Source organism: Epinephelus moara, chromosome 16, assembly GCF_006386435.1.
Source record: "Epinephelus moara isolate mb chromosome 16, YSFRI_EMoa_1.0, whole genome shotgun sequence".
NCBI lineage: Eukaryota > Metazoa > Chordata > Actinopteri > Perciformes > Serranidae > Epinephelus > Epinephelus moara.
The window spans coordinates 15751406-15769840 of record NC_065521.1 but is presented as its reverse complement, the minus strand read 5'-3'; the positions used below and the strand labels follow the sequence as shown (position 1 = coordinate 15769840).

At 41.1% G+C, this 18435-nt stretch overlaps 2 protein-coding genes across 2 annotated transcripts in view; one reads left to right on the top strand and one right to left on the bottom strand.

Annotated features, from left to right (window-relative positions):
- Window positions 1–14466, bottom strand: part of cdk11b (cyclin-dependent kinase 11B) — a 91730-nt gene extending 77264 nt beyond the window's left edge. Inside the window, exon 1 of the mRNA XM_050066023.1 lies at window positions 14463–14466. The gene's annotated coding sequence lies outside the window, so the exon portion shown is untranslated. The remainder of the gene's footprint in view (window positions 1–14462) is intronic.
- LOC126403394 (kelch domain-containing protein 8B-like) overlaps window positions 12158–18435 on the top strand; it is a 201659-nt gene continuing 195381 nt past the window's right edge. The window contains exon 1 of the mRNA XM_050066030.1: window positions 12158–12877. Within this exon, the coding sequence (XP_049921987.1) occupies window positions 12487–12877 (391 nt within the window). The 5' untranslated portion in view covers window positions 12158–12486. The remainder of the gene's footprint in view (window positions 12878–18435) is intronic.

Here is an 18435-nt window from a genome sequence, read left to right as displayed (position 1 = left end):
CTCCGCCACTGACTGCTCTTGTCCTGTCCTCTCCCTCTTCTTTCTCTCCTGTCCTCTCTGTCACTAAACTCTGAGCTTAATCATTAGCTTTTAGCTTAGCAGCACTCGTAATTGAGTAGGCTTTTGAACAATGCAGGAGAAATGTTGCAGACAGTTTATATTATCAGCCTGGGCCTGGGGCTTGTTGTAACAGTAAGTGGGATGTGTTGTAACTTGTGTAAGTTAAACTGTGTCTGTGGGAGTGAACATCGTACCCTGCGATGCGCGATGTGGACAGCGGTTCCAGCCACACGTGGCTACTGCTGCCAAGTACTAAGGCTGCTAGCCCTGCCTGTTGGAAAGAGTGTGGGATATACCACTACTAGGAATGGGAGGGGGGGACTCAATCTTTTAAGATTTAAATAGCACATTATTGCGCGATTATAATGAGCACCGCTTGTGCTTTCAATAAATACTACTGCATTGTTCAAAAATTATTAATTGTGTCTCAAATGATTCTAGGGGGGTACAGCTTTACTGAAGGGGGAGTCATGTCCCCCCTGTCCCCCCTGGGATTTCCACCCCTGACCTAAACAAAGAAAAGTGTAAAATTTCCAGACAAGTAAGTGTTGCTTTAAGTCAAGGCAGTTTGTGAGCTTTAACTCCTCACAGTAAGGGACACCTTATTTGCAGCCCATGTCTAGGAGACCCGCCAAGAGATTTTGAGCGTTAGACTCTTTATTTCCTTACCTGATATCACTCAGTATTGTCACCTTGTTTAACTCCATTTGAGTGGATTTGAGTGGGTGGATTCATTTTTGTTTTTTATGCATCAGTTTCAAAGTCCTCTGCTACTCTCAACATTAAAGGATGGAGTCAGTTACAGTAAACAGTTGCATCAAAGTGGGGTCAAAATGTGGTATATAAAACTGTTGTTGTTGGGTATTGTCATGTAGGAGTTCCCTCTTAACAAATATCTATGATGGCGTATGGTCAGGGGCCAGATGTATTTTGTTTGTGCATAAAAATGATGCGTAGGCTTCGGCATCTCTTACACAAACTAGTGGGCCTGTTCATAAAAGAGAATGTGTCGAATCAGAATCAGGCGTACATGCGGCTTTATAAAACTATCAGCTTGGTAGTTTAACACCCTGGTCTGAAGGGACCTTTGAATATCTTCATCAAGCAGCAGTCAGTCAGTCAGTCAGTCAGTCAGTCAGAGGGTCAGTGAGCGTGCTAATGGTGGCCCTGTTCAGTCAGATAAGTTTTCCTAGTACTCCGTCCCTGTGACAGGACTGACCCAGTCGTGGTCCATTCTCTTTCTTTTTACCCATAACTTGATATTTTCCACGATTTTTCCCCCCAAAATTTTCGACATACTTTATTTTTGTCATATTGTCCAGACCTTTTGTATGGATTAATCAAAAGATGCAATCATTGTTTTTGTTTTTTTACTTTTACGTAACATGGTTAGCATGTGTCAAGTGTAGTGTGTCCTAGCACATGGTTTTCTGCCATGGCTGATAGGGTGTGGACGGTCGCAACAAATTACTGCCGCTCTCCACAAGCCAAGCAACCATCAGGACAGACGACACAACAGTATTTTTCAACATAAACAAGTCATCACTGGGTACGCAAAAGGATAGTTCACCCAAATACAAATTTTTATCACTTTTTCTATACATATACAATTCATTTTGATGTATATAAAGGAGCAGTTCACACAAATTGACATGGTGTTACATTTGTCTCCAGTTTCAGAGTCAGTTTCAACATCTGACTTCTTCCATTCAAATAAATATTGTGATCATATGTCATATGTAACCATCTTTTTATTACTGCCATGCTACTGTTACAGTGAATCTAGTTGCTCCATTACTGAGAGCCCTTTTCTTGGGCAGCAAACTTTGTTGTTAATCTGTTGTATCCTGACCCTGTGGTAGACAGATCTGTAATACGACTCCATTAAATTAAGCCTATACATTTGTTTTTGTAAGTGGAAGTGTATTTTTTATACTTTGTATGTTAAATGGCTCCTAATTAACCCCAATATGATTCTGTGACTATGTTGGCCAATTATTATTAATACTGTATATTGTAGGGTCATTTGTTGAGCACATTATAATATAAGTGACTTTGCTATCTTAATTGTTTCCATGTTTCTCATAGCTCTGTGATGAATTGAAGGACTGCCCATTGTGCCAACGGCTCATAACTCCTAAGCCTCAGTAGTCTGAAAAATGTACCACTGGACCAGAAGCCCATTTGTCCAACAGCCTGGTATCCCCGAAAACAAATGTTCATTCCTTGTAAGGGCCATTTCTCCAACAGCACTCTCCCCAATAGAAGCACATGGCTAATTATTATGCAGAACATTTTACATCTGCAGTTTTTGAGGCATAGAATGTAATTTCACACACGGCTCACAGCGACTGTTGTCTTTCATTATTTAAATCATTCAGCTCTGTAGGATCTAACAGTGTGCTTTTGTATTGGCTGTTCCACATTAATTCAAGTTTATACAGACGGATGTTTAATTTAGAGGCTGACTTTTTTTTACTTAAATCTCCAAACTTCATTTCCACTGGATAATGAAAAACAATTAAAATAAATTTTGCTGTATCAGCAGGATTATACTTCAGGGAGCTCGCAGTTTATGTAAGTGGCCTAATTCGCACTGTAGCAGCATTGTTGTGCAGATGTACTCTGATATGATTTACTGAATGCAGACAAATTAGAAAAACGGAGTCAACAAGGAAACATGGATGTCGTTTAGGGTTTCTGTGCTTATTGTCTTGCTGATTATCTTTTTAACAGAAGCTTGTAAACTCGTTTAAAGCCAAATGATGTTAGTGCAGATGCAGTGTTTATGCAGTGTAGCTGTTGGAAAAGCAACAGGGAGCTGGTCCTTATTGTAAAATAAGCCATTTAAGCACAGTTGCTTCATATGTAGTTTGTTGGTGATTATGATGCACTAATTAATCAGTCTCTTGCTGTACGCTATCCCATAACCTACTGAGTGCTAAAATATTAGTACTGACTGTGGGATTGAGTCTACACATGGAGGAATTTGGTTTGAATTAACACTTAATTGGATATGATCCCCTGATCTCCTGGAGACTTTGTGTGTTATTTCAATCCTGAATAGTTAGTATATGACTTATTTATTCCTTTATTAATCAACAGTTCCAGCTGTCTCCGTCATCAGCGGCATCAGCGGCATCAGCTTAATGACTTTTCTAGGCTTTTACTCAAAGTTTCCCCAGGAGGGTTTTTGGCAGTAAGCCACTGATGTAACTGTTTTCTCATGGGAAGACTCCCAGCTGATGATTATATTTCCTGTCTTAGTAGAGACCCTTGGGCCAACTTCTGCAAAGTCCCTCCCTTACAGTAATGCTGTATATTACAGGAGCACAGTCCCAGGATGACAGTAAAAGTCCTATTTTGGTTCTAAAGACTTAGGAGTGCCTGGTGTAGTCTCTGTTAATGCCACTCTGTAGACTCTTTGTCTTGTTACTTTAATCTTCTCAGCAGATGCTTAAGGTCAGTGTTCCTATATGTTCTGATCAGTTGAGCATCTCAGATCCCCTCCGCTTATCGTCCACCCTCATTTCACGCACAGAACAAAACCCCCTTGTGACGTTACCAGTGGCTGATGAAGTGCCTGTTTGGTGTCTCACTCTAATTTAGCCGTATTTAGCAGTCACTGTCTGTTGTTAGCAAGGACAGACAAGGGCCCCACAGGGTTTTGATTGTAATTATATACATCCATCAGCCTTTCTACAGATCATTATTGTATTCCCATGTTAGTGCAGTGCCTTTGATTGCAAAGGCTTTCTTGATTATTTACAGTTTCCTCAACTGTTCAGCATATGTAAGGCTGCCGTGGGCAAGATTTGGAGGTAAAAATAAATTGAATTTAGGGTCTGAGTGGCACACATTTTTAGCTTAAGAGTGTCATAGTGCAGACTTTATGTACACCACTGCAAATTAAGCTATACAACTAGAAGTTAAAGGCGCTGTATGTAAGAATGTGGCCAAAATAGTTACTGCACTCAAATTCAAAATACTGCTGTGAGTCGTGTCCGCCCCCCCTCCCCTACAGATTCGAGGTTGCTTTGTTTGCCCACGGGCGGCTGCCGCGTCCTTGATCTTCGGTTTTCCAGCGGACCGTTCGAGCAAGTCCGGCTTCTCTGCTGCTAACGCTGCTCCCGGGATACAGCTGAGGAGCCGGCTGCTAATGCTATGTACCGGGACACTGCTAATGCTGCTTGCCGTGCTGCTGTCGCTCAATTGTAACTGTAACTGATGCTGAGACTCTACTGACTGCGTGACTGGTAGACGGCGGTGGGTGGTGCAACAGGTCAAAACACAAATTCAAAACATAAACATGATTTGCAGACTGCAAAAAATTTTTTTAAATGTGAATATTCTGGCTGTACTATTGTTGTCGATGAGATCAGTATGTTATATGAACATTATTCCTTAGTCTCTGTGACATATTAGGAGGATTTTACGACTATTTGTTTTAGATTTCTTACATATAGCTCCTTTAATCAAACATTAAAGGTCCAGTGTGTAGAATTTAGGGAGATATATTGGCAGAAATGGAATATAATGTAATGTTTTCTTTAGTGTACCATCACCTGAAAATAAGAATCATCTGGTTTTCATAACCTTAAAATGAGCCATTGAAATCTATAAGGAACAGGCCCTTGTCCACAGAGTTTGTCATGTTGCACCACCATGTTTCTACAGTAGCTCAGAATAGACAAAGCAAACACTGGCTCTAGTTAGGACCATTCATGTTTTTGTGTTTTTTGCATGTTTGTGTCGGCCACCGTATTAGCAGCCCCTCTAAGAATCTCCTTTGGGATGAATAAAGTTCTATTGAATTGAATTGAATGACAAGCCGAACAGCTTAGGAAAAACACTGATTTTTACCATGTACCCAGTGGCTCCTGAGCCACATGTGGCTCTTTTGCCCCTCTCCAGTGGCTCCCTGTGGCTTTGGCAAAAAATTATATAGAAATTAATAACGGCTATTTTATAACATTTGAATTTACATTTTTCATTGTTGTAGGTCTTGAGTCATTCGTACACTCTCCATTGTATAAATGTATAGCCTATACACAGAATTAAAAAATGTTTTTTCATCATTTACATATGTGTCATACAGCTTATCACAGCTTATCATCAATTTTGCTGAACCTAAATAGCCATGACATGTCTTGGATCTCCCGAGCTAAGCTAGCTATGAATTCCAGATCAAAAAAAGTCTTGGAGGGCAATAAAGAATTTAACAGTGCGTGAACACATTTGTTTGCTTTACCACCAACCCTGCGAAGTTCAAGTGCCAAACAATCATAAATAGCCCCCTGTGGAGTAGCCACCTTGTGGTAAAACATTGGTAAATGCTCATTTGATGTTGTGAATTTAGAGTTATTGTCACCTTCATTATAAGGTTCAAATATGTTTTGCAGCTCCAGGCAAATTATTTCAGAGCTTTTTTGTCTAAAAATGGCTCTTTTGACAGGAAAAGTTGCTGACCCCTGACCCAGTCTATTTGTTTGGGGAGAGGAAGAGACCTCTGTGATAATACGGCTTACGGTAAAAACCTCCTGAACACTGAAGGAATTCTAACCAGGAGTTCATGCTTTGAACATGGGAGAAGTTTCTGCTCCTTTAAGATGGTCATTTGGTAAAACAGCTTCACTTTGATAAATCTGAACATTTTAACAATTTCAAATAAAATTTAACTTCAGGATCCCTAAAGAGTCATACTGCTGTAAATGTTCTCCTTATTACTTTCACTAGGCGGTTGAATCCCTGCATAGAGCTGTTATTGTGTTATTGGCTCACTGTTTTAGGGCTGTAAGCATGTGTTGCTAGTAGGGACAGAGCACCTCAGGGAGTCTTGGTTGTAGTCGCGTCTGCCATGCACACTCTAACACGGCACCATTCACAGCTGTGATAACCAGAGAGTATAATCATCTCCAGCAGCTGAGCACTAGGAGAACGGTGTGTACTCTTTAGCCTACTGGTATTATATAATGAAACGACTCAATTAGATCCTTAAATGAAACACACACAATAGTTTAATCCCAAACTATATATAAATTCATCTTGGCCTTTAAGTCACCTATTTTTGGCCTCATCAAGCGTAACATAAGGGAAGAAGGGACTGAAAGACAGTGAGATGATATTTTCCAGTGATGAACTGTGAACTAAATAAAATATACTTGCATAATTTTGAGTTTACCATGTCTACTTATCTCTCTTGTAAACTCACTTGAAGTAACAGAGATCCACAGAAAGGTCTGAGGTCTTTTTTCTTCTTGGAGGTACGAGGATATGGGTGCAGCGTTTATGCTACGACAAGCTTCAGATGTTAAATTTAGCAGCAAGACTTAACCCGCATATTGTACATCAAATGTTTCCATGCTGCCATGAATATTTACCCCCTGTAATAAGAGCATGTTTGTGGCAGAATCTTTATATCGTAACAAAGCAGTAGGCTCGGGCTCGCCTCCCAAAATCAAAGAACACTGATAAATAATGGAAGAAGAACAAAACACCCAGTCAGCTATTTTTTTCATGTAGTTGCCTTGATAGGCAGTGCAGTGCCGATGCACAGCAGAGCTCCCAACATTGCACACACACACACACACACACACACACACACACAGAAACAATCAAAGACAATAAGTGCTGGCAACATTATACAATTTCCTGAGATGAAGACGCATCACAAACAATCGTTATTAGCTACTTCTTTGACGGGACCTTCAGCTTTAAAAGACTGGTAGTAACAGCATTGTTTTGCACACCGTGAACATGAGGAATGAAGTACAGGATTAGTTTAATTGGTTTGGAGTTAATTTCTGGTTTTGCTTGTCTGGTCCAGTGTACAAGGTTAATTTGGTTTGATATATGCAAACTGTCTGAACTGGCATTTGTCAGCATGGCATGTTCTGGCAAATGAGAACGTAGGCTACTCTACATCAGCGACCTGTCCCAACGGCTTCTTGGCGCTAAATCCATAATATTGTGTTTGTTTAGAAAAAAAACTAATGGAGCAACTAGTGTCGGACAGGCCATGTGCAATTTACTGCAGAGCAGAGCACCGGCATCATGAAGGAGATCAAATTTCAGAAGATATGGAAGAGGGAAAAGTTCTTATGCTTTTTGGGGTGACCAGACAAGACATGGACTAGTTACTTTATCCGGAAAAATAAAACTGAACCAATATGGCAACACTTTGGATTTGAGGCCGATGAAAGAGGTGTCCTAACTGGCCAGGAGTGAAGCAGCGGGCCATGTGGAGCCAAAACTTTGGTAGAGACCCTTTCGATTTATTTGCAAGCAACATTGGATGAGGGATGACAGATTAATGAAATTGAAATGAGGAGTTATTTATATAGTTATAGTCTATATAGTTATCTATATTTACTACTAAAACCAAAATAAGGTGGCAGCAGGCTTGATGGAGGTCGGCAGGGAGCTAAAAGTTTCTGCTAAATGACCGTAGCTAATAGCAACCTCCAGTAATTATCACAATATAAAACCCATGTCGTAAGTATAAATATAAGAAGATAGCAAGTACACTACTCCCCCATCTTTTACGATTACGTCTCCAGTCTGATCTGCTGATGATGGTTTGTTTAACTGATGTAACAGAAGTGCATATTTAATGGATTCAATGTGGACAAAGAGCTCTGACGACATGATAGTCAGACACTTGCTGTTACGACACAATGTCATTATGTTACGCTCAGGAACGGCTGTAAAGTTAAGTGTCAACACCTAGAAGTAAAATTTGGGATACCGGTCTGGTCCACTGTTTGGCTTAATATCAAACCAGTTTGAAAATTTTAACACTGGCCCAACACTAGTTGGTAGGTGTGCTTTTTCCTTAACTATGAAGTAAGCTTGCTAACCATTTCCTCCCACCTTCAGTACTTTTTGTGAGCTCGGCCAATCATCTGTTGGCTCTTTATGCTAGTTATGTTATCTTACTCTCTGCAAGTTGAATAAGAGTAAGCAGGGTTTAGTTATTGCAATGTAACTGTTCAAGAGGAATAATAAGTAATTCAAATTCATTATAAATCAAGTGTGCACATGTTTTTCTCTCCTCTGAAATTAGCCAGACTTCATAGTGCTGCTGCATATGTGAGGACCAAATATGTGATTATGTTTTAGAACAAACCCAAACTTTTGAGAAAATATTTGTTTCATATGTTTTCTATTGATGTCAAACAGGAAAGAGGATTAGCCAATTCTCAAACTAAATGTGCATAAAACTCACACATGGCCTTTGTGAAACTGCTCCCTGGTTAGTAAATATCAAGCTCTGATCTGTGCACAGCCATGTTATGACAGTACATAAATAACAAATAATGGCTAATAATGGCAAGTACATGGAGCCTATGATTGTGCCAGGAATGGTTGCTATGAGATTTGCGCTGCAGCTGCAGTGTGTTCCCTGCCCTCTCTGAATCACATCCTATAATGCCTTTGTTTTGACTTGTTCAACCCACAGTTGGGGACTCGTCATAAAGGGATCATCCGGCTGGTCATCGGCATTCACAGTCTCACGTCTTTGATTTGGCTTTATTTTTGCACTTTGACACCAGCACTCTTCATACCACCCACACACACATGGGAGTTGGTGTATTGGCATCTTATGTTGAAAGACAAAGTATGAGTGTGTCAGCTGAACAGAAATAAGCTACTGTCAGTACACACATCTGAGGAGATACAGTGATGGATGTATGACATTATGTTTTCCTCACACTGGACCTCATGAAAGGACATTTTTGTATCCTTATCCTTTCTCTATAGGGTCTTCTTGAGTTACAAGTCAAACTCAACAAAATCTCCTCTGGAAATTTCATCTTAATGAAAGCCACCTGTTCTTGATAGTCAATCATTTCCATAATCAGCAGCCCTACATTGATATTTAAGGCTAACTGTGGCGTTCCATTGGCAAGTTTCATTCACAAAGATGTCATCCGAGAGTAATAACAGCTTCACACTGCAGAGTTACATCTCCTGTCGTTGGAAATCAACAATCACAAACAAATTTAGCCATATTAGGAGACCTGAAACAATTAGAAAATGTCAATACAACTGAGAATCACCGTGCTTAGAGACCATGACAGCACACATATAGTAAATGCTGGTTTGGACATACACTAACTTTTCTGTTCTCACCCTTATTTCTCTTTCCCTCTCATTTGTTAAAGGTCAGAGTGTCCACAGGGTTCAGGCCACTAATTGGCACCAGGAAGAAAGCATAATTAATTATGGATATATAGTACTTTTTTATATATACATATCTCTATATATAATGTGAGTGTGAGCTAGAAGATGAAGATGGCAGAGGAGTTACTGAGTAACACAGAGACATTTTGTGTAGCTTTATTTCAATCTCACCACCTGCTAAATGTCATTGGTTTCCCTGTCAGTCTTCAGGTCACAGTGTGCTCACCTGCTGCTGTGTCTCTGCCACACACACATACACACACACACACACACTCACACACACACACACACACTCACACTCACACTCACACATGCACAGCCAGACATGTCATTGACTATGTTTACACGTGCACTAACCTTTCACTATTATTCCAAATATGACAATATTCTGAATTTGGTGTGGTCATCAGAATTTATCATCTTCTGATTAAGACGTGGGATATGATGATATTATTCAAGTTTTAATAGCATTATTTGGGCATGAATGCAGCACATTCAGAATAGTTGGGGACTTTAACACGGTTTACAACACATGTGTTCTTGCCTGATTACAGTCAGCTCTGTGCGTTGTCATTTATACGTTCTGGTCGGAAGGAGAAACACACCTACTTTTAAACATTAAGAAAGACTTGGATATGAATAGGTTTTTGTATATCTGCAAATATTGTAATGCAGACATTTTCAAAAATGTGTTTCAAGGAATGAAAGTGGGAGGCTGTGGTTGCATGGTCTAGCAAGTCCGCCACCGGTAGAAATATTTGAAAAATCCTTTTTTAATCCAAAGAAGCAAAATGAGAAGCTTCAGCCGTTCCCCTTTTCCATATTCTGACGTGATAATTGACATGTTAGGGCACGTTAATCAGAGTATGCATGGCTGCATGTAAACAGGAGTATTAGTGGAATATTTATTTGCATTAGCTATGTAAACAACTTTGTAGGAATGTTGATTTCTTCAGGATAAGGACAAAACTGGAATATTTTATGCATGTAAACGTATTCATTGCTGTCAACATAACGGGATTCTGATTGCATTTATTTATACTTGACAGGGTTATTTTTTAGTTAGTCAGAAACAAACAGACTTTAACTTGTAATTTTCACCTATACGCCACAGATTTAGTTTTTTTTGTTGTATTTAATGAAAATAAGTTACATAAAGGCATTCCTTTATCCCAGGTGTATTAATACTCCATTAGTGTTCAGCATAAATAGATTCCATTTGATAAGATGTTTGATTAAATATAACGATGCTGCTCTGCTGAATTTGCATATCAAGTATTTAAAATCTTATGTGGCATAAAAATATGGATTGTATACATTTGTTCACATTTTGCCACAGCCTGTGATGTCTTGAGGTCATTTTAATTATGATGATGATCTTCACGATTCATTTGCATTCAAAAGAAACACTCCCACCATCCAGTTGTCTGGATTTTTATGTGTTAGGTACTGGGTTTTTTTTTTGTTTTGTTTTTTACCTATTTTAGGTCACATTTTCTGTAGCCTTTAATCTGAGAGAGTAATAGAAGCAAAAGAAAAACCTTGTGAATCGAAGGAAGCCAGTCCAAGGCTGTGTTTAGACTGACTATAGCTCGGCATGAAAGAAAGCAGCCCTCTCAATCAATAAAACGATGCCAGTCTGGCAGTGTAGCAGGGGTGCCAACACAGAGGACTCCGGAAACAACTGCAGGGTCGTCTGGCATAAAGGTTGAACCTGGGCTGCGCTAGACATTCACACACAGTGTCTGCAAGTGCACATTCCGCATGGATTACTCAGTGGTGTGAGCACTGTATTTCTACAGTTTACCTTGAGATCATTGTGCTGAAAGATCATGATTGCCAGCATGATAACTCAGAGCTGTAAAATCCTGTCTCAGTATTATAAAGTGCTGTGCAGTATTTTGGCATTGATGAACCTTTAAATTCACGGATCTGTGTCTAAAAATGAATGTCCTGTATTTCATTGTCTCACCAGTACCTCGCAGCCCTTTGCCTCGTTTAACGCAGGGCTGTTTTGGGTGTGAACGCCTGCTTCTTTATTAATCAGTATAACCACCGGAAAGAATATGACATGTAATTGTTGAGCACATAAACAGGCTGTTATTTTCCCCCTCAGTGAAGATTGTCATTCTGGGACTTAATTTATACTCCAATTCCTCGTCTAATCCTGTGTTGTCTTTACTTCCAGGTTTGGCCCCGCCAAGGGACCCTCATCCTCTCCAAAGCTACCAGGAAGCTGCAAAGGACACAGTTCACAAGGCCCCGTGGCTGACAGCAAGTCATAGAAAGACGCTCCGGGATTTGGAGTTCTTGTTTAATTAACGGGGGGGGGGGGGTCTTTCTAAAAATGCAAGGAAGTCTTGCAGTCATTACACTCCCATAGAGTTTCCATTTAAAGACTTTGGTTCACTTATTAAAGTCTTTTTTTCCACCATAGGCTCTATCACTAGGGTGCAAATAGAACTGCAGAGCTGCAGCTGAGGGGGACTGGTAGCCCTGAATAATTTCCTTTTGTTTGAAGGTATAAACTTCTCTGCTGCAAAGGCTTTCTCTTGGATTATCAGGGCACAAGTGAAGGTCAGTGTTCTTTAACTCTGTCTTCCTGGGTCTTTGATCCAGTGCCATTTCCCCACTCGTTGGTTTTTCTCTTTTTCAACTCCGCCACTCTTGACTTTGAGGTTTTTGTGGGATTAAGTATTAAGCCCTACGACACCCTCTTCAAGCATTTTTTTTCCCCAGGAATATACTCAAGCCAAAACTTTAACCAAAATAACCTCCCTGCATGATGCAGTGAAGGAGAGAAGAGGGCCGGAGAGAAAGGGATAGAGGGGATTGAAGGGCAGATGGCCTCGCTGCTCGAAAACACCAAACAGTCGGATGAATAAAACATTTGAATAGAGAGGGAGTCGTGACATCTGGCTGAGGAGTGAGTTAGACACTCTCCTCATTCCCTCTCTCTTTCTTTTTCCCCATTCTCTCCATTCTTTCATTCACTGGCATCCCTGTCCTCATCATCCCCCCTCCTTCTACCCATCTTTCACTTTCTCTTGTCTCTTTTCCCCTGTGGACTCAGGAGTTCAGGTGGTTACTCAAACAGACAGAAACAAGCCTGTGCCTCCGCTTGTTTCTCAGCCTTGTCTTACCGCTGCAAGCCCCCGTACTGCACCCTCTCCCTCTATCCTCTTCCTCCTCCCCGGCGAGGTGTGTGATGGTGTGTCCCCTCCTCTGTGTCCTGGAGACATGCCTGTGCAGGAGATGGCGGTGAGTCCTGTCAAGTCCCTGTACTGGGAGCAGTTCCCCCCCATGTCACAGCGCCGCGTCTACTGCACCCCCGTCTACCACGAAGGCCTGCTCTACGTGCTGGGGGGCTGCAGCGAGACGGGCATGCCCCTGGACAGCGTTGAGGTCCTGGATGTAGAGAGCCAGACATGGACTCAGCTCCCGCCGCTGCCCACTGCGCGGGCCGGGGCCTCGGCTGTAGCGCTGGGGGGCCAGGTCATGGTGCTCGGGGGCATGAACCAGCAGCAGACCCCGCTGGCCTCCGTGGAGATGTACCACCCGGATGAGGGCAAATGGGAGACGAGGGCGAGCCTGGGTCAGCCATCCATGGGAGTCACCACTGTGGAGAAAGGTAGGAAAGTGGAATGAATGTGAGAGATGCTGCTTCTCTGATTATGAATGTGATATGGGTATGATGACTCATCAAATTGCACTGCATATAAACAGTGCAAGCTGCTGGTTAATCGTCCATGATTGTTTTTGTACAAGAACATGTGACAGTGAGTGTTCTTGCAGAATTTTCTTGGTCATCTAACACCTCTCCTATCATTTCTGACAAGTCTTTCAATAGTTTGTCTAATGGGTTTTCGAGGTTGGAAGTTTATGCTCCTTCCTAACTGTTAAGGACTTAAATATCTGTGCAAGTTGGTGGAATCAGTCTTTATGTGTGGTTTATTTGGTCTTTGTAAGTTTTAGCTTGTCGTCAGGTTTGTCTCAGACTTAAACAGCTGCAGATGTAGCAGCGCACACTGTAAAGATTTTCCGACTTGGAACTTTGAACCCAGATTCGCTGACGTCTGTGTCTATTGTTATTCTTGCATTAAAATAATGACTTTGGAAAAAGACAACAATTGACCATTTTCTAAACCCCTCCCCTAAACAGCAACGTCCAATCATAGCTTAGCAGTTGTGACCAGACCAGTTTTGGATTTCTCCTCATGCCGATCGAAACGATGAACATGGAGCATGGCACACTGAGAGTTTGCAGGATGTGGTCTGCTCTGACATAAGCCACTAAAATTAGCATGCCTGGCTAACTGAGGTACCTAAGTTACCACCACTCCCAAGGCATGGAGTTATTATATCATAAGCTACCAACATTATTACGTGGGGTTACAGGTTACATTATAAAAAGCCCGATTCAGGACCAGTGCCGGATGTTACAGTATCAGACTTTAAAGTCTAGCTTACAGCTATGATCTGCTCTTATTTGGATTTGAGTAAAGTTTATTCAAGACGATTTTTGCATACTCGTTCTGTCCTCAATCTCAAATCCTTTTGTCATGTAAATCATAAACTTATCCTCTGGTTTGGTTGCAACTTTTAAGTCTGCGCTTACATTTTTTCCCTATCATACAGTAATAGTTATTTAGTAGCTACTAGGGCTAACAATGCTGCTCCTTGATTTCCATGCCTTCTATGTAGATTATCCAGTGGTGATGAAGCTAACTTTTTAGCTTGGGACATGTAGCTTTAGCAGGTGTCTAGCAGTGTTGTGCAGGCAGAAGGTGAGGTGACTACAGACGTTCTCACTCTCTGTATTGGACATGCGAATAAGCTCTTATTGCATTCAAATAAATTTCAAGGATTTTTCTATTGAGTCTAATGCATTGAAGTTGTAAATTGCTTCCAATTTCCCAAATGAATGCCCAATGATGTCACCAACATATATGTCGTTATCTGGTGAATTTTGGTGACCTTTGGAGCTAATGCAAGCTACTTTAATGGGAAGAGTAGGCAACACTGTACAGTGGTTATACTGCTGATAATGAGACAGCGTCATCGCAGTAGCACAGCGCCCACCATCTGATTCCCTCTTGGTTAACGCTGGTTAGCTCTGTCAGCACTGTTGCCATTGTTCAGTGATGTTTATAGAGTTAGAACTGTTAGCTACTAGCCCTCAGCTCAGCCACCTTTATGTTGAGAAACGTGCCGACAAGTATGCGCTCTGAATTTTGCATAGAGCTCCTTTTAGTCTTGTTGTTGTCTGCGTCTGTCTTAAGTCAAGATTACTATGGCAAGAAGAGAGGAAAAGTTAGTTGTGTACATTTCTAAATTCCTGGAATTAACTGACCTCTCCAGGGGCTTGAAGTATAAAATTTTAATCCACTGCTTTGAGGAAAGGTAGTGCTTTACATTACATGTTTAATCCTTTTCTTAACTTGAGCCTAAATAACCAATTTTCCTTGGATGACTTGTAGAGTGTTTCTGAGTCAAGAGGTGTGCTGAAGTGTTCCTGGGAGATATTTGTTATCCACATACATATTAGATGTATCCAATCTTAGTTTGACAGGTTTACTTGATTGCAGTGCAATGTTAATTCGATTTCTGCTCTGATATTCTAAATGTGCCACTGCGGGACTGTGCCTTCACCCCATCAATTAGCCTTCTGCCAAAAACTTCATCCAGGCTCATTAAGAACTGATTATGCAGCTACTTTGACACATTAGACTTTGAAACAACAACAGCAACAACAAACCCATTCCTCTGAAGTGGTGAAGTTAACTAATGAGCTGTTCATTTTGGGACAAGCCCCTCCAAGCCTTTCAGTGACTGTGAAGCTGATAAAGTGGCTTTGGAGTGGAAGCTGTTCATTTGTGACTAGAGCTGAGGGGTGCTGAGATCGATGGCTACTCACACAAATCATGCAGCTGGTGCTTAACTCGGGCTCAGGTTTAGTAAATAGGGCAGTGGACTAGTCCCAGGTTTTCGGGGATGTGATGAGGTGTCAATAGGTTGTATGTGTGTGTTTGTACAAGTCTCTTGTTATATCTCTTGTCTGTGTCCATGCTAGCTCGTGTGCTTTAGCTGAATGTCAAACATGTCTCGTGTGGAAGAGCCAGTCGTCACGCAGTCCACCTCCACTGAATAAACATACTGGACTTAATACTCATTCCCCAGGCGTGTGCAGGCTGTCTGAGGTTGTATATGTTGGCACAGAAGAAGGGAGAGTCGTGAGAAAGCGAGGACGAGAGAAGAGTGGGAGGAAGGAAACAAGAAAATGAAGTGATCACAGGTCATTAGAGGGGAAAAGATATACCGCATATATGTTGCCAAAAAGTCCAGAGAGAGTTTAAATATTACATTGATAAAAGACCAAGAGCTGACAATGAAAAGAGAGAAAACACAAGTTCTTTACTACAGCTTCCTGTGTTTACATCTCAGGCTGCATGCTGCTGAGAGCCGACTTAATAAACGGAGGACTGAACATGACCTTTCAAGGTAATAGAGACAAAGTGAGGAAATAGTTCTGTAATATGCATTTTTCCTCCATATGGTGATTTAATACACAATGTCACCCCTCCCCCGCAGAAGACAGCTGCTGTTGAGTGTAACGCAGTGCAACCAGTTCATGCAGTAATGGAATGTTTAAGTCAGTGCATATTCAATCTGGAAATCCATCGGCAAAAAAAAACAAAACTTTTTTTTTCCCCTTTACCTCTGGAGGCACAGCCCTGAGTTTTTCGACTAACGGAAGTGCAGGGGCCTCGGCGATCGTTCACGCCCTTCACTTCCGGCAGTGCCCCCAGGGAATCACTGTGTTGTTTACAAATACTTCCCGGTAGAAAACCAGCAGAGTTTAGCTATATATCACATTTTTCATGTCACTATATCACCGTGTAGACTAATCTGATGTTTGTTAAGTCTATAAACACAATGATTGAACAAACNTGGCTGCAGCTGACAGGGACAGTTAGCAAAGCTAACATCAGGACGTCATCTGTTAAAAGTCTCCCGTTAGCTCAACAGAGCCTGCATGCAAGACACCTGCATGTCTTGGCCACGCCCCCTTCATTGTGATTGGCTAAAGCGCAGCATCGTTCAAACTCAAAGCCCTGCCCCCCCCCCCTCTCCAGTCATCTTTCACACAGGGCTGCCGACAGATTCTACAATGTAAATTGCAGAATCTGTCTTGAGAGATTAGTGCGTATTAAGCATTACGTGTTGGATTAAAGGGGTAAAATTAGTCAATATATGAAACTACAAATCTGTAAAACTGAAATGCAGATAGACATTTCAATTGATTTGCATTGACTAAACCCTCCTGCTGAATAACCATTGTCCAATCACAGCTTAGCAGCTGTAACTATGTATGTATCTGCTGGAACATAACCTGCAAATGTTTGCATGTCCAGCTTACATACCCCTGACAGTGATGGAAAGCCAGGTTCAGGGCTAAAACATCGACTGTGTGGGAGCTTTCCCAGATGCTATGATTTTATATCACAGTTGAGGATAACGTTAGTGGCTCGTCTTGTTTTGAATTTGGGGAAACTCGTTACCAGTGATAGCTTTAATGTTTCCCAAATGCATCAGTTACTTTCAACCTCAAAGCACGTTCTTTTTAAAGTCAGTACAAGTGAAATATGAACCATAAATCATAAATTTAACCTGTGTTGCTTATTCAAAATGTTACCAGCATCTTACATATAAACAGGGTTACATTTTTTTCCTGTTATACTTAACTGTAGCAGGCCATCTGTCTACCCCACAATACAAGAGCAATGCTTCTCTTTTTATTTCAGTGTATTCTACATGTATGATAAACTGGTGCGTATGCTGACTTTGTGCTGGGGACATCTTTAGTCTCAGTCTTTTACCACAGTATCATGGATGTAGCCTAAATACCTCACAATAAGATTCAGATTTAAAGGGCCATGATTTGATTATAAAACCATTATTTGTGTATCTTGATGCATTACATTTTTTGATTTCTATAAATGATTTTTTTTTCTTTTTGCTGTGTGACTGCTTGCTTTTTTAAAATGTAGCGTATTTGCGTATTTTTAAACACCACCTGCTGATTGGACTGCATATGTCTGCACTTGCTCATGCTTACCCATTGTAGGATATTTATGCTGGCGTAGTGTCCACTGTTTGCATACTGTGATGTTTCAGTGGAATTAGTATGCTATTCATGCACTGTTGGTTTCACACTAAGGCTTTGGACACACTTAAAAAACATACTGTTTTAGCATACTAAATAGCATGTTAGTATGGAATTTCAGACGCAGCTAAGAATCAGCCTATAGCTTAACGCTGTGTACATCTTTACATCTGTTATGTTGCACCATACAGTGGGTACAGCTGTGAGAAACATAAACACAATGCAGTGACATGCCTGTTTTTGTCTCTTACATTTCACCATCCAATAGGTTAAGCTGTGAGAAACATAAACTCAACACGGTGCACACGTTTTAGGCATGTGACATTTGTGGGGGGTTCGAACCCCGGGGTTGGGGAAACCTGTGCGGAGTTTGCATGTTCTCCCTGTGTCAGTGTGGGCTTTCTACGGGTACTCCGGCTTTCTCCCACAGTCCAAAAACATGCCATAGGTATGAATGTGAGCGTGAATCTGTCTCTATGTGTCAGTCCTGTGATAGTCTGGCGACCTGTCCAGGGGTAACTCACCCCACCAATGTCAGCTGGGATAGGCTCCAGCCCCCGTGACCTCCAACAGAATAAGCAGTTATGGAAAATGAATGAGTAATCAAAAAATTGTATGTAGCCAACAAATGCATATTTAAGAGACTGCTTTTGTCTACTTATGCCTGAGACCAAGGACCTTCTGCTTCAAAGAGTAATTTCAATGGTGAATCTTTCCCCTTTATCATTGTAAACTGCACACATAAAGAGACAGTTTGACTGAAGTACAGTACCGTAAAACTTGGTGTATAAGTCGCACTTTTTTTCCCTTGTTTTTTTCATCTAAAAAGTTGGGTGCGGGTTGTAGACCGGTGCGACCTATAGACCAAGGTAAATGCTGACATAGGTCATTTGACCCACAAGATGGCGCTACGACGTAGTAATTTAAACTCATTCGTTTTTGGGATTTGAGTAAGCATGTATAGTTACAGCCCACACTGTAATAAGGTACTGTAATGCTGTCTTCTTAAAAAAGAAAAAAGA